The 19,362-nt window shown below is 52.1% G+C and overlaps 1 protein-coding gene across 1 annotated transcript; it reads right to left on the bottom strand.

The window, feature by feature from the left end:
* Window positions 1–18,502, bottom strand: EVPL (envoplakin; the record flags this gene model as incomplete). The annotated part of the gene is made up of 21 exons (XM_082008358.1): window positions 18,425–18,502; window positions 17,755–17,909; window positions 16,945–17,068; window positions 16,159–16,284; window positions 15,799–15,837; window positions 14,888–15,049; window positions 14,173–14,280; window positions 13,413–13,508; window positions 12,824–12,949; window positions 11,770–11,916; window positions 11,470–11,624; window positions 9,846–9,943; window positions 8,827–9,008; window positions 7,862–8,040; window positions 7,281–7,419; window positions 6,526–6,719; window positions 5,854–6,004; window positions 5,177–5,260; window positions 4,981–5,091; window positions 4,283–4,375; window positions 1–3,450 (listed from the first exon to the last, which is right to left on the bottom strand). The coding sequence occupies exons 1-21, from the start codon at window positions 18,485–18,487 to the stop codon at window positions 1–3; spliced, it is 5,982 nt and encodes a 1,993-aa protein (XP_081864484.1). The 5' UTR covers window positions 18,488–18,502.
* Window positions 18,503–19,362: the final 860 nt, after the last annotated feature.

Raw genomic sequence — 19,362 nt, 5'->3', positions numbered from 1 at the left:
TCAGTGCCTGAACCGCGAGAGCTTGGGTGAACGGCTCGCCTGGTGGTACCGCTGATACCCCTCTGCCCTGGCTGGGAGCAGCAGGAGGCTGCTCAGTGAATCCTTCTGGCAGAGGGCCATGGCCTCCTTGTAATTTATCTTCTCTTTAGTAACAGGGTCAATGAGATCTTTTTCATAGCTGGACTCATCCTGGAGCCTGTTGGCTAGGTCGCCTGTTATCATCCCTGTCTGGGCAGCTTCCAGCACAGGGATGCGACCAGTTTTCTTGGGATCGATGAGCCCTCCGGTTAGATGCTGGACCTCCAGGTAGGGGAAAGCACTGTCCTTGGTCATCCATCCCTTCTGAACTGCTTCCCCCACAGACAGCCTTCTCTTGGTCACCGGGTCCTCAATCCCTGTGAAAGCTTTCTGGGCATTGAGTAGTCTCTGCATGTAGGTCCTGTCAATCAGCCCCCTCTCAATTGCCTTATGGACTGAGAAGCGGTCCCGAGAAATGAGGTCTATGATGCCCCCCGTGGCAGCCTGGGCTTCCAGGAGCTTCTGAGCAGTCATGGGATCAAGCAGCTTCTTCGCAACAGCAGTCTTGATGTTGTACTTGGTGTCAGTGGTGGTGTCATACACCCCAGCAATGGGGGACGTGTCATCACAGAAGCCCTTCTGCGAGGCTGGGGGGAAGAAGCTTTGGGTTTGGTGGGTGGTAGGTGATGAGAGCGGGGATTTGGAGATGATGGAACCAATCGAGAGGGAAGAGGGAGGCTTGGATTCCCCAGCCACCAACAAGGCAAATTCAGAGATGGGAATCTTGCCATCCCGGTACAGCTGGTACTCCTCCTTTGTGATCCTCCTCAGCCTTAGCGCATCATCGATGGAGTACTGCTTCCCACTTTTCTTGTCAAGGAGAACTGAGACTTCCCCATTTGGGCCCAGGGTGGTGACTTCCTCCCAGTCACACTCCAGCTCTTGCAGCTGGATATACTGGCCTCTGTCTATGATACCTCTCTTATAGGCCTCGTAAGGGGACATATCCTTCCCTGTCTCAGGGTCCAAGATAGAGATCTTGGTGGAGAGGTTCGTCTCTCTCATCTGGGTCTCGTGATTGATTTCTTCCCGGTTGACCCTTGACTGGAGATCTCGAATGAACCTCTCCTTGTTGTAGATCTGGTCCTTCTCCCTAAGGATGTCTGCCTCCAGCAGGGAAAACTCATGTTCCAGCTGCTTCTTCTTCTGCCTGTCATTCTCAGTCCGTTGGTTGAGCAGTTTGGACTCCTCCCGGAGGAAGAGGACTTTCTGTTGCTTCTGCCTCTCCAGCTCCCGCAGTTCACTCTCCAAGTTGGCTCTCTCCTGGATGGCCAGGTTCCTGGCTTTCTGCAGCTCCGTCTCTTCACGAGCCCATGTCCTCTTCATGCCTTCAGCCCTCTCGATCTTCTCCCTGAGCCACCGTACCTCCTCTTCTGCCTTTTGCTTGGCTCCTCTCTCCCTGTTCAGCAGCTCCCAGATGCGCGCACGTTCACTCTCTAGCGCTCTGTCCTTTTCCACTCGAATCACCTCCTTGTAGATGGTCTTCTCCTGGGATTTTGTTTTCTGCAGGACATCAACTTGCATCTGCAGGTTCTTGCATTCTCTCTGCAAGTTCAGCACCTCCATCTTCTCACGGTCCAGCTCCAAGCGCAGGTTGCTGGCAGACTGTTCAAGGACTGGATCCTTCTCCAACTTGACCACTTCTTCCATAATGATCTTTTCTTGCACTGGGGCTGGGCTCTCCTCCAGCTCCTTTATTCTCAATGTAATTTGTCTCATCTCCTTCTCTAGTGCAAGCCTCTTGCTTCGATCTTCCTGAAAGTTGAGCAACTTCTCTTGCTCTTCCACCAATGCACGAACCTGTTGCACATCACGTTCCAGACGACGCCTGTTGCTCACCTCCTCATCCAGACTCCGGCTCAGCCTGTTGTGCTCATCTCGGAGCTTTGGATCCTTTTGAGTCAGTATCACCTCTTGAACAACTACCTTTTCCTCTGGCTTTCGTCTCTCCAGTAGCATGTATTTATTCTGCAAGTCATAGATTGCATCCTCTGCAGCTCTCCTCTTTTGAGACATGTTACGCACCTCTTGACGGAGGCGATCAGCTTCTTTTTCCAAGAGTGGGTCATTCTCATATCGGATGACTTCCTTGTTGACCAGCTTGGTTTCCACCTTGGATCTCTCCCTCTTCCATTCATCCCTTTCACCCTGCAGCCTAATGAGCTGCTCCTGGGTCCTGCCGTTGGTGTTCACTAGTTCATTGAGCTGTTGTTTCAGCCTGTCAATTTCTCTAAGAATCTCTGGGCTCTTCTCATGTTTCACCACCTCCTCTATAACCTCCTTAAGCTCCACCACTGGTTTCTGTGACCTGAGAACATTGAGCTCTGCTAAGGCCTCTTCCACTTCACTGTCAATCTTTGTCCTTTTCAGAGTAACTTCCTGCAGCTCCCTTTTCAGGTGTGCAATTTGCCTTTCTGTTTCAGGATCCACCAGGAAAATCTCATTGACCCTCTCTTTAACCTCCACCCTTGGTTTTTGCTTCTCTGCAATACTGTACTGGCTCTGCAGCTCCCCAAGCTCACCTGTAAGCATCAAGTTTTTGTTTCTCTCTTCTTCAATCAGAGTTTTAAGCTTGGAAGACTCTCTCAATAACTCTGGGTCCTGCTCTACCTGCTTCACCTCCTTAACAATAATTTTGGGTTCTGCCGTTTCAATTAGTCTTTCCACCTCTTCAATCTTGTTCTTCACTTTCACTATCGCTTCTTCTGCGGACTTCCTCTTGAAGGATTCCTCATCGATCTGCAGCTGCAGGGTCCTAACGGACTTCAGCATTTCTGGGTTTTTCTCCAGTTTGATCAGCTCCTTCACCACCACCTTCTCTCGGATATTGGGCTGCTTTCGTTCCAGCATGTGCAGCTCTCTCTTATGCTGCTCAAGTTCAGAAGCAGCAGCCAAGCTTTCCTCCTGGAGACGTTTGATCTCCTGACGAAGACCAGCTGCTTGGCTGTCCAGGCTTGGATCTTTCTCAATTTTTGTGATCTCTTTGGTGAGGAGCTGGGCAGGAATGACCTTCTTCTCACTCTCCATCTGGGCAAGCTTCTGGCTCGTCACTTCAATGTCTTCTTGCAGGCTCTGCCTCCTTTTGCCTTCCTCTTCAATCTGCTGTGCCATCTTAGACAGGTTGCTCTCCACCTGTGGGTCTCTGTAATATTCTATCACCTCCTTTTCTTCCACTCTTTCAATGGGTTTCTGAGTCTTCAACATTAGCAGCTTGCTTCTGTGTTCCTCCAGGTCCTCTTCAATCTTGGCCACTTTCCTCCTTTCCTCCTCTAGCTGTGATTTCAAGCCCTCAGATTCCCTGCTTGTTGTGGCTTTGTTTTCAGATTGCTGTGTTTGCTCATGTACGGCTTCAATGTTCTCATGCACTTCCTTCTGCAAGGGAAAAACAAAAAATTATTTAAAAAAAAAAAAAGAGGCAGGGAAACACTCTTGGAATCTGGCACAGAAGCCTTTTCCATGACAAGGCATGGTAGGAGACAGAACTGGTACAGAATCCCCAGGGAGCCTCCAAATAAGACTGCAAATGGCAAATGAGGACACATTCCCACCGTCTCAAGCAGCTGACGTGGTGTGTCTTCCCTTTGTCATGGAGGTGCTGCAGCAGCCCACAAAGGTGCTTTGTGCTGCCTTGTATCTGCAGCTGAGGGTAGGTAACACAGCCAGTCCCCCGCTGCGCGGCTGGTTTGTGGTAGCATCACAGAGTGCCCCAGTTTAATCTCTCGTCCTTCCTGAGCACAAAGTCAACCAGACCAGTGACCTTTCCGACCGGTGAATCAAGCCCTAGAAAGGCATAAAAGTCCTATCGCTTTGAAGTGTTTCCAGAAGTCTGTAAGCACTAAATTCCAGCCACATCCACAGTTGAATCTGAAATTCTCAGTCTGTGAACGCTGGTTAGATATAGCTGAGAAGTGGACTGAAGAGCCCTAATCTTTTTTCCTAGCATACACTACAGCTCCAGTAAAGAGTTGAGGGCCCACAGAGGTGATGGAAGTCACAACCTAAGAGCAGTATCAGTGGAACTGTGGTTACTTGTGGTCTTTTTCTCACAGGGCTTTTCATCCCTGTCCTTCCTCACACCTGGACATGGAGATCCAGGGAGGGGTGGGGGGATCCCAGCCTGAGCAGACTGCTGACAGCTTTGGAAAGGTCATTTCAACTCCCTGTCTAGAGTACCCCAATCTTTCCGTGAGCTGTTAGCTGGTACCTTCTCGACAATCTTTTTGGCAAACTCCAGCCGGCTGAGCTGCTGTTTATTTTCTGCTGCCAGCTCCATGTAGAGCTTGGTTACATCATTTTCCTGAAAAAGAAACAGTGGTGAGAGCCCAGTCCCCCTCACCCTGACACAACTCTGTTGGATGGCACATTCTCCCACTCCTCCTTTCACCTGGATGCACTTATTCCAGAGATTAGTGTCTTTACATCTGACTTTCTAGACAGACAGTCTAAGGACTTGTGTAGGACATCCTGTCCCCTTTATTTGAATGCCTGTTAGATGCCTGCTAGCCTACACAGGGTGAAGACTTCCAAATTCAGCTTGGGCCACACATGGATGAGAGTTGGCAAATACCCAAGGTGATGCAGGAGAACTGAGATGGGATTGGGAAGAGCACGCAGAAGCTCTGAATCAGTCCTGTCCCCACACACCCTGTAAGTTTTACCTTCACACACAATATGGTGAGGAGGCATCATCAACAATCTCAACCAAAGGTACCAGACACCCCTAATTCTGGATCTCACATACTGCTTTGCCCCATAGACAAAAGGATCGCTCATGACATTTGTCCTTGGGATTAGGACCATCATCAGCTGTGGCTGTAAGAGCTGATGAAGGCCTTGCAGAGGACATGGGGCTTAGGTAAGGAGCTAGACAACAGTTTCCATGCCTTCATCTTAACATTTTACCTGGGCCTGGATGCTTTCTTGTAGAGGGGTCACACGCAGCCTCTTTGCAGCAAAGTCAGTCAGGGTAGGGTCCAGAGAAGAGCTGTATTTACCTGCTTGGAGTTCATAGTCCTGTTCAGAGCAGAAACAGAAGAATCAGTTGGGATCTCTCAGGTGAAACGCTAAGGGAATGCTACATGGGAAAACCCAGCCATACATTAAGCGTGGACTGCACATTCCGAGATAGTCTGACCACTGCGTTTTTCTCAGGCTCCTTCCTTTCGATCTCCTCCACCAGCCTCTGCAGGAGACACACATGATGTTAAGCACAGGTTAAAATACAGCAACCCAGTAATACTCTTGCAGCTAAGAGTAGTAGCTCAGCCTAGTTCTAGAGGGAATGGTGGGAACAGGAAGACATTTAGGAAGAGTCTCCAGGGCTCTAGAGGATCTCAGCAGCACTCTTACTTGCCCAGGACCTGCCATACTGATTTATCGTGTATGAGATAAATACCAGCCAACACAGATACCTCCACATCTCATCATCTGAGCTAGTCAGCTTATGGTCTGCTCAAGGAGAGAAAGATGCAGGACCCACATGCAACATCTCAGCCCAAGGTGCAATCTTTCAGGATCTGGGTGTGTCCTCTCCATGGACACCTAGTCACCTGGGGGTGACTAGCACAGATGAGGACACCAGCACTGTAGATGAACAGAGCGGGGCAAGATACATCATCTGTGGGCTGTAGTCCATTGTCTCCTTGTTCTAGTTTATTCACTGTGACGGACAGAGCACACAACTAGGAACTAGTTGGTACTATTTTGCATACTGTTCACAGGCAAAGTCCCCATCCCTGTAACATTACGGGTTATGATGCTTGCCCTGGAACACACCTTCTGTGCCTGCAGCTTGTAATTGATCTGGCTTGGCCCATCGGTGGTCTTCACTTGGTGCTTGGGTAGGTTGTTCATCCAGAACATCAGGTTCTCATTGGAGTTTTGGAACTGCTGGTAGGTGATGCTGATATTTCTGAGAGTCTTCTCTCTGTGCAGCACAAAGGTGAACAGGAACATTAAGGGAAAGGGCAAAGATTCATGTGCAAGTTCCTAAAAAGACCCTGTGGTGAGAACATCACCACAACAAAACACCAAGATAACAAAAACAAGGGAGTGACAACTGGTCTTTAAGTGAGGAGCACAACTCTGCTCATGAGGTTTGCTACTGCAGCATGAACACAACTTGGGAGATGAGAGAAGGAAAAAGGCAGGCAACCAGCAGCAATGCCCATGAGGAGTGTTGATCACCGGGGTCTCTCTGGGTAGGGTCACTGGGTCAGAGGCCAGCAGGCAGCTACTTAAGACCGCCTTCTCGCAGCTAGCTGGAAGCTCAGAGCCTGTGCTGTGCATAGGACAGAGGCAACTACACAGCAGGACAGACCTGGTCCTCAGTATTACAGAATAGTGGCCAGGATCAAGGTCCTGCAATGAAGAACATACTCTTGGGACTCTGACTAATGCTGGTCCGTGTTAGCTAAGAGGAGCAGAGATGATGCCATAGTTCCTCACCGCTGATCCAGCTGGTCTGCAACGGCATGGTAGCGATCATTGAGGAGCTGCACCTCCCGCTTCTGCCGGGGCAGGTCAGGGCAGTACTCCTGGAAGTTGTTCTGCACAGCGCTGCAGCTGTGCTCTGCATCCTTGAGCCCCCGGTTCAGCTTCAGCACACAGTCCTCTTGGGCCACCACCTCCCGCTTCATCTTCTGCAGGAGAAAAAAGACACCTCCAGGTTTGCATCAGCCAATGCACCAACCAGAAATATCCTCCCTAACACTGTTATGAACTGGAGGCTAGTCAGGCTCTCCAAGGTAGACATGCAACGTGGAAGAGATGGAGCAGTGAGACTTACTCGGTAAAGAAGGTGGGAAGCAAGGTGGGTTGGACACTGCATGCAGCAGAAGCGAGAAGTTTTAGGGAAGGCAAAAAAGGGTCACTGTGAGTGCTAATGATGGGGGGCAAGGAGATTGGGAGCAGGAAAGAATAGGGAGGGATGCGAGGCAGAGCAACAGAGGTTAGATGCTAAGGGGATCATCATGTATTTTAGGGACCCCAAAGGTAACATGAGAGGGACAGAGCTTTTTGCTAGCCAGTGAGTGCAGGGCAGCCTGCAACACCAATGTAAAGTCTTCAGGGAACAAGTCCTTAGAAAGGCTTCACTGCTGGCACCTCAAGGTGCTCAAATAAGCAAGGTCCAGCTCTCCCCACCATTGCTACCTGAGCTCAGAGATCTCCCTTCCTTAACGAAGGGCCTGATGTTCCCCTACCTGCAGGTCATTGGCCCGATCCTGCAGGGCATTGGGGGATGCAGGAATGATGCTATCCTGAGCCAACTTGGCCTCGAACGTGCTGACAACCTTGTCTGTGTTCTCAATCTGAGTCTCCAGGTTCAGGGCAGCCTTAGCCCTAGGTAAGGGAAAAATTACAGGACAAGGTTACCTACAAAAGACCCCATTCTTCTCCTTTTCTCTCTGATTTTGCATGTTTAAGCTTATTTAACATCGGAGCTTCTGCAACATGGCAGAGAACAAGCAATATGCACTCACAACCCTGTCATGCTGCTCAGAAGTCAGATATGTTGCATTTCACTGCACACAGCAGAGCTGGGACACACACCCATTGTGGTGGACTTTCCACAGTGAGGGGATGTGGCCACAGATTACATACAGCAACTCCTTCAGAGGTGCCTTTGATGATGGATGAGAGATTTCCAGCCTGCACTGGGCTGGATAGACCTCAACCAATGCCCATATAGACCAAAAGAATTTTCTGTCATGCTTCTGTGTTGACCCCTCTGTGCAAGGACTTCCTTCCCTCATCCCCATCAGGCCTTGTCATCATCACTCACTTCTCGTTGTACAGGCTGGAGAGCATATTGACATCATTGTATTTGCTCCTGAGGGCATTCAATGTGACAGGGAGCTGGGAAGCCGAGGTGCTGGTGGGTTTCTTGGAAAGGTAGGTCTCACACTCCTTCTGCAAGGCATCCTTGGCTGCCCCCAGGTTCTCAAGTTTCTTTGTTGTTTCCTGGCACATCAGATGGGAGCAGAGTCACCCAACACAGTCATAACAGTTGCTGTTGCGAAAACATGTCTCCCTCAGGGGTGGATTTTGCTGTGGGGCTAAGGGTGCGGTAGCCCTCTCATAAGGAGTTGGCCCTTGGGGCACAGCCCCATCCAGCCTGTGGCTTGTCTGGCAATGGCAGGGTGTGGGAAAGAGTTCCAAATAGACGGAGATGGAAGAAACCTACCTGCCCAATTCCATCCTTCTGCCCGGGCTGGATAAATACCCACAGATGAAGATGTAACTTGATGAAGATGAAGCTGAACTACTACAGATCCAGACCTTATCCCAGAAGAAAGGAGCGGGGCTCCAGGGCACTGCCTCTTTTCCTGACCCCCTCACATCTACCAGTCTGTACTCCCCATCAGGTGAGCCGAAGCTGGTCCTTCAATTAATTCCCTCTATCCCATAGTCTTCTATGCTACAGACTTGAGGGTGAAGGGTGACAGCATCCACACAACAAGGATGAGGACTTCCCAAGACTGGCACCTGGTCCACAGCTCTGAAACGAATGGACCATCTTGCTACAGAGCTGAGCCAAGGGAAGGACCCACATTTCCCTAGGGTTTGGCTTAACCTGTCCCCATTCCAAGGGCTCAAGCCAGCCTGAAAACCCTTGCAACTACAGCATGGTTTTCTCCAAAGCACCAGCTGTCATCTCCTCTGTAATTCCTGTGTCAACCTGTTTTGGGCCAAGGACACAACACTACCAAACTCATCCTGCTCCATCCTGCCCACAGCAGCACCCACCTGCTGGTGTTTGATCCTCCTGGCAAGGTCATCTGTGGGGTCACTGTAGTTCACTGGAGACCTCACTCGGTTCAAGACCTCCTTCTCTACCTGAACCAGGTCCTTGCCAACACGATCCAGGCTACCGAGAAGCTGGTCAGCTTGGGGATCATCCTGGACTACAGGGGGGCTCCTGGATAGAGCTGCAGTGAGACACAGCGTAGGTTAATCCCCATTTCTCATCTGCCATCTCAGTCTTGGTGCATGGCCCTTTCCTTGAGCTGTCCTGTATGTGGTCGCTAGAGCTCTGAGCCCCTCTCATGACAGCCCTGCTGCAAAGCTCTGCCCTTTGTGTTTTGCCAGCTCCGAGGCACACGGGCGTCACCCGAGCATGGCGTTTTGATGCAACCATAAACAACCCGGTTAACATTTCTAATCTGCAGAGCATCACGCACGTGCGTGTGCCTACCCATGACAAAGGCTTGGGAAAATGGTTTTAGCTCTGCCCTGGCCAGCCAGACCTCAAGTCCAAAGACAGGCATGTGCTGCCGTGCAGACACATCCCTGCTCAGCTTTGCTCGAGCTTTTGAACTACAGCTGTGGGACTAACACAGCTAGCCAGGGGTTGGGATTTAGCCATGGCTGCCTGCTTATTCCACAGCCCCAGCTAGGGAAGAGAACTGCGAGGGACCCAGATTCCAAAGAAGGTTTAATTATGGCTTCTGTATAGCCACATCCCCCTGCAACCCTAAACACTCTGCAACTGTCGATGGAGCTGGAGGTCAATCTCAGAGGTCTGAGAAGGGCAACAGAGAGTTTAAGTGAATTGCCTGAGATCATGCAGTGACTCCTTGACAGCACCAGGAGTCAGGTTATCCCATCGGCTGCTCTTTTCCACAGAGCAGAAGGCATCCTCACACTGACCGGCAGGTCCCTCTGCCTGCCCGGGTGGGTGCTCTGCTTCCAGCCGGGTTTGGGAGCCCCGCAAAGGAGGTACGTGGGCTTGCTTTGGAGAGGGCTCGACTAGCCAGCTGACATACCCTGCTGACTGGGTTGAATCTGCTCCTTGTGGCTGTGTCTCAGGGTGCTCTGAACCGCCGCTCGCTTCTGCTTCACCGTGTTCAGTTCCGCTTCCAGCCTGTGAGCAGAGAGGAGCATCGTCAGCCGGCGGAGAGCTGCTGCGCTGAGCAAGCCTCGGCCGAGCCCGGCCCAGGAGCCTGTGCCGGGGAAGGTGTTCCCAAAGGCAGGGGAAGGCTGGGGACCTGCAGCCTGTTGTGGCTCAGAGATATCCCTTAGGAAAAGGGACAGCAGCAACAGCAGCCGGCCGGTTTGAACAGCTGGTTTCTCCCAGTGGAGCCAATGTTCCCAATGCTCAGCAGAAGCTATCAAAGCCGGAAATTTATTTCATATCACTGCAGTGCTTTGCAGCTTCGCAGGAAGCGAGTACAAGTAGCTGCTTCTGTGGCTGCTGTACTAGAAACGCCAAGTCTCCTTTCTAAGGATGGTTCCGTTCTAATGAAGCTGGCTTAAACTGGGACAAGCTGGGATCAGCAGGAGCTGGAAGGACCAAAAACTTCTCTAAGTGAGAAAAAAAGACTGATGGACCCAGGAACAGAAGCCTTTGAAGGACCAGGCTAGTTCACATCCCTGCTATGGACTGCTCCGACTAAACACCGTGATCTAAAACCAGCAAGTCCCAGCTTGCCTGGCTGTTGTCAGACGAGGGTTGGCCCTGCACAGCACCAAGGCACAGGTAACATGCAGAGGGACTGAATGGTGGAACAGTCTGGGAAATAAAAGGACAAATATTTTGTGTGTAGCAAGGGAAGCAAACACCAAGAAATGAAACAAGCTGCCAGATGTGGCCTGAAAAGAGCGAGAGTTTTCCAGGAAACACCTGCAGAGCTGTTATCCAGGAGGACATTGCAAACTTTTTCTTTTCTGTTTTAAAACATGCATCAAACCCGTAAGTCCAAAGGATTCAGAAATCTGGGAAGTGTGAAGAGGGGTGCGCACCGAGGAAGAGCAACACAATGAAGTAATCACCCCCGCGTGACTGGGGAACCAAACTCCCATCATGGACATGACCAAGTAACTCTGAATCTGGGCTGTGGGCCTTTCTGTGGCACTTGAGCAGCACTGATTTATCCAAGCACCCAGGGACATGATTAAAAAAGTAATGCCGAAGCTCCCTGCACTACCGTCCCATCCTGTGGGAACCACAGAAGCCGAATGAGCAACCAGGCAGTAGACTACATGGTGGTTCAAGGAACATTTCTCAGTCTCCAGCTGGGGCTGGCTGAGAGGAGATACCACAGATAACTCTGTCCTGTTTGGCAAGTCCCAAGCTCCAGACTGATTCTGCAATGAATTTAGTCAAACCTATGCAAATCACATGGTTGGGTGAAGAAATCAAGCCTGACTGCCAGAAAGCTCTTTGACAGCAAGGTCCATGCAGCATGCAGTGCTGTCGAGGAATGGCAGGAACCTGGACAAGATACTTGGGTGCAGGGAAGAATCCCTCTCCGGATGGTATGTCGTACTAGACAGTTAAGAGGTCCGTTCCCAGCTGCTGTTTCTCTGCAGTTGAGGCAGACAGGCTGGCTATGACCTAAGAGCAAATCTGGATGTCTCTCTGGGTCAGGCACTACACTGCACACTCACCTATTGACCTTTTCTATAGACTCAGGATCTGGTGGAGGGATGGAGAAGCAAGCAGAAGGTGCCTCCTGGACCACACCAGTGCTGCTCTGCACCACCCACATCTCCGGGTTGCTGTTGTCCTTCAGAGTGTACTTGTCACCTCTGGTCAGCTGCACCTGGGATAAAGATGCAAAACCCAGTGAAAGGCTTGGCTTTCTGACACTAGGCTGGTTCCTCCCACCATGAAGCCAAGATCTGGAGCAACCAAAGGAGAATTCAGCTGGCTGCCTCATTTGAGGGTACAGCTAGTCAAGCCCTCACCTCCCCAGCATCCCAGTCACAAAGGGTGTCCAAGGTGAGGGTCTGGGAGGGACGCATCCTGCGCAGTTTCAGTGGGCTGATCTCTTTGCTCCTTCTCTTCAGGTCAGTGATGCTCTTCTCTGCCTGCTTCACCACCTTCTCCTCATTCTAGACAAAACAGGGAAGACAGTGGTTGTGACCAGGCTTGGATGAGAAGGAAGGGGGCGGGGGGCGGAAATCACACTACAGTGGGTACACTGGCACCAGTTGTGCATCCTTGTGTGGTCACTGCTGGGGTGGAGCCAGAAGTGTCTCCATTCTTGACTCCATGTCCCTTCCTTCCCCTTTTCATTATCAACACTCTCCTTGTTTTCCTTTGCTCACAGCAGATCTGCCCTTGAAGGCACAGCCTGTGTTAACCTTAGGTGATCCCACACTGTCATATTCAATCTGCTGGAGAAGTTTTTCTTCTGAGAAGAGGAACAGAGTCCTGCCAAGAGGTGGCTGCGTTCCAGTGTCAGAAGGTACCGAGATCCCGGCACCTCTTGGGAGCAAAATGCGTTGCATGCATGGGAAGATGCCGTGTTGAACGTGTCCCCTCCCTCTCTCCCAGGCAAACGTTCCTTTCCTATCTGCATCTCGTCCCTGAGGTCAGATTTCTTTATTCCCTCCCTCGCCCTTGGCTCATGAGAGTGCTGAGGAGATGGGAGGACCTTTCCCCACTGCTTGGATATCAACAGCTCACACTAATCCAAGGGCCCTCTAATCCAAGTGTCTCATGTTTAGGACAACGTGCAGCTCCTCTTTACGCTTCTCCTTTAATCTGATGGTGACCTGGGGCCTGGCTTTGTGTCACTGATGGGGACCAGTGCCTTCCCAGGGGTCACTGCCCTGCAGCGTGGACCTTCTGGGGCTACAGTATTGCCATGGGCTCCCTAGCACAGAGCTGGGACGAGCTGTCCTGGTAGGGTCATTTACCCACCTCTTCCCTTTCCTCACTGTTATTTATGGGGGAGGTTGTAATGTTTGGTCTGCCCCTTAGGTCTGGTAGTGGCAGCAGCCCTGAAGACCTCACCTCCAGCTGAAGCAGCAGATCTGACACCACCCCAGGGCTGTCTCTGTTGAACTTGCTGTATTTGGTGTCCAGGTCAGAGTTCATCTTCTTCAGGGAGCGGCTCACAGCCTCAGCATCATCCTGGAACTGGAGGTGTGGGTAGGAAAATAGTCAGGGATGGGAGGACATTGCTGTTTCCAAGTCCAGTGGGGTCTCGCAGTTCCCAGCGTCTCTTCCACAACCTGTTTGGGGCTCACAAGACCCTACAGACCACCCTCAGAGTGTGTGCTTGGACAAGGACTCTCCATTGCCTGAGACACAGGCAAATAATCCCAATCAACAGACGAGTCCCAGGTAATGACAGTGAGCAAACCCACCCCTGCTCCTCTTCTCCAAGCTGGCATGCTGTCCGGTCCCCGCAACAGGGCTGATCAGACGAGCTGGGAGCCAGTCCTTCACCGCAGCACTAAAGGACCGCATTTTGAGTGATATTTCCCCAAAATACCCTAACTAGGTGCAAGCAAAGGATCTCCCATCCTCATTCCTTTGCTGGCTCTGTTTCCAGAGCCCAGCCTGACCCATGGTCCATGCACTGCTCATTGCTTTTTACCTTCTTGTAGCTCTCCACACTTCTCAGTTGACTCTCCTGGCAGATGCAGAGATTCAGGAAATTCTGCCACTCGTTCTTCAAGGCTTCCTGGTGAGCCTGTGGTGAGACAGGGCACAACTCAGTGGGCTCCAGCTAGTCCTACCTCCCACACCACTGGTCTCCTTTCCCCAGAAGTCCCAGAGATCGGGGAAGGGTAAAGGCCGCTGTTGAGCGGAGGCAAAACTATGCCCAAGCATTGCCTGACGCTGAGCCTGAGCAAGGATACTGCTCCACGAGGACCTGGCTCATACAGAGCAGCCACCATTTCTCAAGGGGTCTCAGCTCCAGTGGTGTGGGTGGCTGTGAGCCCACCTCAGCTTGTCACTGCATCGGCAGGCTTGGAAATACAACCTTGGAGGCTGGGAGCTGGTTTTGCCTGGGAGAGGTCGTGCTGTGTCACAGCTGGAGTTTCACAGCAGCACGAACATGGCTGCATTGACCACACGTCTGAGCACCAGATCAGGAGCTGCTGCCACCATGTTAGCCACTATCTCCTGGAGATTTCTGAAGGGGTGAAGACCCTGCAGTGCCCCCAGCCTCTCCATAGGGCTGGAGTAGACAGAAAGATGCTGTGGCACAGTTCGTGCAGTGTGGGAGGGAAGCAGCTCTGCAGAAGAGGTGAAGAGGTCTCTTTCAACCTGTGTCCTGGCTCTTGATCCACAAATTGTGGAAAGCATTCTCGTTCTCTTATAGGGTTTGGGAGGAGACGCCCTTTCCCTACCTGGATAGGCTTGACAGCTGGGTGCTTTAGCTCAATCATCCTATCCCCATCGTCCTGAAGATGGTTCACAAACTCTTCCTGGCTGAGCAGCTCATTGGACTTGAAGTCCTGAAGGGGAAGAGAAACTTCATGACAGTGGGAGCATGGAGTGGTCTCCTGGGGCACAAAACCCCATGTAGCAGAGAAAAGGCTCCCAAAGCATAGGCATGCTTGTTTGTTTGTTTGTTTGTTTTTAAAAAAAGAAGGGGCTAGGCAAAGCTAAAACAAATTAGATACGCTTGGGCCTCAGAAAGCATCAGGGCACTCATCCAAAGAGCATTTTCCTAAGCAATTATCTCTCTCTTCTTCCTGGTCCCAGCATGTAGCAGTCACTGGGTGTTGTACTTTGGGCACTGAGGCTGACACGACGCTGAGCCCTTCCCTCCCCTCTGACCACGGACGGCCCCACCGACAGCTCTCTAATGTATGATTCCACGTGCCAGCTCAGGCGACAGGAGGGGACACAGAGTGGCTCATCCCTAACTCCAGCGTGGACCCAGAGCATCTCTTCCACCCCTGCTTCTGTGCCCAGCACTGTTGAGCCGCGCTGGGAACGCGCCGGGCTCAGGGCTGGTGGTGGGCGTCTAGTAGGCTGGGATCCACCCTGCAAATCTCACATGTCAGGCTTGGCCAGCGTCCGACGGCCGGGACACGCTACCGTCCCCCAAGAGCTCACCTCGTACTCCCGGCGCACACTCTGGACATCCATCATTTGGTCGCTCCAGTCCTGCTTCAGGATCCTGGTCTGCTGATCCGTCAGGTAGCCCAGCTCCTTGGTACAGCCCTGGAGGTGGTGGTACAGGCTGCCCAGGCTCTGCCCTCGCCAGATGGAAGCTTTCTGCCCGTGCACACAGGAGAGAGACAGCGTCGGTGCTCAGGCTGAGGAGCCCCTTTTCCCCTGCTCCTCTCAGGACCCCGCTCGCCTTGCACATCCAGGAGATTCCCAGAGGCCTTGGTGAGACGTCTGCCGCCTGCTTACTCTTATCTGATGGGGCTGCCCTTCCCTTTCCCTCCTTCACAGACAGGATATGTTTGTCTAACCAGAATCTCAGGCGTGGGCTGGTGCCTCGGGCAGTCTGAGAGCTGGCCCAGCTCTGCTGTATTTCTCACAAATGCCATTCTTCAGCATTAACCTTTACAGGCTCAGCTGGCTAAACCCAGGACCTTTTTCCCAGCTACCTCCTTTGCTCCAGCTGCTCATTTCTCTCTGCAGCCCTTGTTAGGGATCAATGCAAGCCTCAACGTTTGCAATCCTGATTTGGAACAGCCCGTGGGCTGGGACAAGGCTTCCTGCTGCCGCATCCGTAACCCTGCGCTCAGGGACACATGGGCAATTGCGAATCGATGATCCACAGAGAGGAGACACACGGTTCTCGCCCACAGCATTCCCCCGAGGGTAGTGAGCATGCTCTCAATTTACACCCGTTCCAAGGTGGGGAGGAAATGGGGGAAGAAAATGAGGGACACAACTTCACTGTGCAAGACCAGAGGTAGCTCCTGCCCTGAGCTGGGCATTCCCTGTCCATCGAGGAAGGTGTTACTCTGCTGTGTGACCCCATCTGTCCAGAAAACCACTGAGAAGCTTACCAGCAAGTCCTTGTACTGGCTCTTTAAATCTGCCACATCCTGGGGTGCAACACGTCCAAGACCAAGGGGGGGAAAAAAAAAAAAAAAAAAAAAAAAGAGAAAAAAGCTGTTACCAAAACGCCATCAGTGGTAGATGCTGATGAGCTGATTTATGGAAGATGCTTTAGAAACCATTCAGGAACCACCTCCCTGGCCCCTGCATGGCTTGATCTGTCTGAGCTCAGATCTCCCCTGTGCAGAACAAGGATGGATATTCACCGTGAGGAGGAGCAGATGGGACACCCAGCCAAACCGCGAGCAGAGCCCGCAGGGTCCCGAGCAAAGCCAACAGGAACAAGGAGGGGACAGAGGGTGCCTTACCCTGGAGTGGAGGTTCTTGATCTGGAGGCCATAGGCTTCAATCTCCTTCTGGAGGATGTTGTGCTCAGCTATTTGCTTTTCCAGCTCTGACATGCCGGGGCCGTACTGTCCCGCATTGACTTGTTTCTGTGCAAGAGGAGTTAGGTAGAGATTAAAGCAAAAAAGAGAGAATATCTTTTCAGGGAGAAACCCCAGTGAGTACTGGCAGGGTATGAAAAGATCTGGTACCTGATACCAGTCCAGGAGGAAGGGATCTTCTTGTTGTTTAGCATGATTGCTGTTGGTTGCTGTTTCCCCAGGTGTACTCAGGGGCAAAGATAACCAGGCCATATAACCCTGGTGTACAAACCCAGGCTGGACCAGCCACCCTTCCCATGGTGACATGCATTGGATGCACATAGTTACCATCCAACTTTCAAGGGAATCCAAGTTGACTCCAAACTGGGCACTCCACATACCCAAGACCTTGTAGCATGAAACATAGGATATAGGGCTGTAAAGTCCTTGAAGACATCACCTTCTCCATCCTTTCATCCCACAGCAGGGCATCTCTATCTGATCCCCCTCCAGTAGCTCTTAATCTGAAGGGGTCAATCAAGAGGGTCTTACCAGAGGGTTTTAAGAGATGGGAGGATGGTCTTTGTCCTACCCAGAGTTACTTCCACCACCCACAACGTCCCTGCATGATGCTGCACACATGATGGCAGGCAGAGCCCTACAGGCAACAGCGGACATTATCTGGCCTTGTAGGAATTGGGAGATACACCTAAAAACAGCTGCTGTTACCATCTTTTGGTCCAGGATCCTGGCCCAGTCTACCCTGGGCCCCACATCAGGGATGTTCAGTTGTTCGTAGAGAGTCCGGTACTCTGCACACAGCTGCGTCACGCGGTCGTGGAGCTGTTGGATGCTGCCAAGGAGAGAAAGCACAGGTCTCTGTGTCAGTTTGGAAGGGGTAGAACCAAGGAGGGGTTTGTGGAGCCCAGATTTCACTCATAAGACCCAGGGTACTTTGTGACTTTCGTTCCTTTGTGACACTGGCCTCCTTCAGCAGTGGAGGCACTTGTCCTGGTGCTCTCCATCTCCAGGAACATCTCAGGAATTACAACCCAGGAGGAAGCTGCAGGGAGAGAAGGGTTGTCCCTTCCCAGCTAGGAAACAAGTCTTCCCTCTTGATTTCCACCTAGAAGGGCTGGAGAGAGGAGCAAAGCACCAGAGGCCACCTAAGGCTCTTCTCCCATTTGAACACCCAACTCTGCTTGCCTGAACGAAAGGTATTCATTGTAGGAAAGGCAGAGGAAAAAGGGATTTGCCCTGGGAGTGGGGCCACTTTTAGCTCTATATTTTCCTGGTACCTTTTACAAGAGCTCCCAAATAATACTGGGGACTCTTGGGTGATCGCTCTGGCAGCCACCCTACACACCACTATCTTCACAATATATTGGCAGAAGTCCTGATTTTAAGGCTAAAATCTATGTGAAGAAGGGTGAAACTCTACCTCTCATGGCAACGACTGGAGCTCAGCCTAGATCTTAGGGGGTTCGCAATTGCTCAGTGTCCCCATCACACCAGTCATCCCCCCGACCCTGTACTCACTCTTTCTCTATCTCAGTAGCCTGAGGGTGTTTCAACCGCTTGGCACGGTCCACGTCCAGAAAGAGGTCCTTCAGCAGGGTCTCCGCTTCCTTCAGGTTCCTGGCATTCTCTGGCTGGAACTCAAAAGCCTTGTTCTTCTGGTGATTGCTGGCATCCTGGAGACCAGGGACAACACAGAAAAAAGCCTGGTTGGACTACACAGACCTCACAACAATCATCTCCTTGGCCAACACAGAGGGCCGGGATGCTCAACACAGCCAACCACAGAGGAACCCTGGTACAGCTGGGGAGCATATGCCCAGCCAAGCTGCCTGCTTCAGCGACTCTCCAGCCAGGGGACCAGCGTGGGTCAGGCTGGCTGCCTGCCTCCAGGGCTGCTGGAGGCACAGGGCTGTGCAGCTGCGCTGCAGAAGTAGGTGAGACGGCCTTAGCTGTGGGAAGCACGAGGCACTGAGCAGAAAGCACCGAGGGCAGAATTTGGAAGGCCCCGGTATGAAGCCCCAGGGGCTGGGAGGCTCTGCAGGGTGCTCTGTTCCTCCCCAGCCTCGAGTCAGCCCCCAAACCTGCACCAGCAAGCTGATGCACAGAGCAGACACCTGACCTGTTATCCTAGACACCACATTTCTAGGCAAAGCCTTTCACCTTCCCACCACCCTCTGCCACAACTCACCTGCTTGAGTCTGGACTGTGTCTCCAGGATGTCCTTCTCCACCTGGTCGGCATTTGTCTGCATGCGGGAGATGAGTACGGCCAGCTCATTTGTTGAGGACCTGAGAGAGGGAGCAGCAAGGCAGATCAGTGGGTGAGGGCAATTCTCACCCTCTTCATCACTGCCCAGGACCTGACACAAAGGTGTGGTTCTTCAGGCCTTTCCCCCATGTCCTCCTGGTCTCCAAAGAAAGAGTCTGAGATGTGGCCAGGGGCATGGATGCATACAAGTGGTCGATGCCTGGCTGTTGCCTTCAGCCAAGTGAAGGTAAGAGGTGGTGTGTTCAGAGCGAGCGGGCGGTGGCTTTTCGCACACCACGCAGCCCTTCTGCACAACTCCTTGCCGCAGGACACTGTGGGTGCTCAAAAGTTTGTGTGGATTCAAAAAGCAGTGGAAGGGGGGGATGGAGGGGGAAGAAAAGAAAAAAGAAATCGCTGTAGGGCTCCCAAATGCACCGACACCACATCTGGGTTGGGAAGACCCAAAGCCACAGACAGCTGGAGGCCAGGGGAGCACCCTGCAGAGGCAACACAACGTGCTTGCCCTGTTTGGAGGCTCTTCCCTGGGTGTCTGCCCTTGGCTGCTGCTAGAGGTGGGCGAGAAGGCCCTTCAGCCTGACCCAGAACAGCCATCCCATGGTCTTGTTTCATGCCAAGCGCTCTGCAGTTCAGCCCACTGAGGTGCTGGAGATCCCAGTGCCACCCCAGGCCTGGTCTGCAGTGGACAAGGACTTGCTACAGAGACTACAAGACCCTCCGGGCACTGTGTAGGCTGTTGCAGTCATGCTGCTTTCAGGGCTTGAGGACAAATTTCCCAAGGCCATCGCACAGCTACCAGCCCTCCTGGCCCCAGTGTAGATTCAGTGAAGGTCCCCATCAGACTCTTCCCAACTGCCTTTC

Source organism: Phaethon aethereus (assembly GCF_964289735.1).
Source record: "Phaethon aethereus genome assembly, chromosome: 18".
In the NCBI taxonomy this organism is placed as follows: Eukaryota; Metazoa; Chordata; class Aves; order Phaethontiformes; family Phaethontidae; genus Phaethon; species Phaethon aethereus.
Note: the sequence above shows the minus strand (reverse complement) of the source record. Positions and strands in the feature narration are given on the sequence as shown.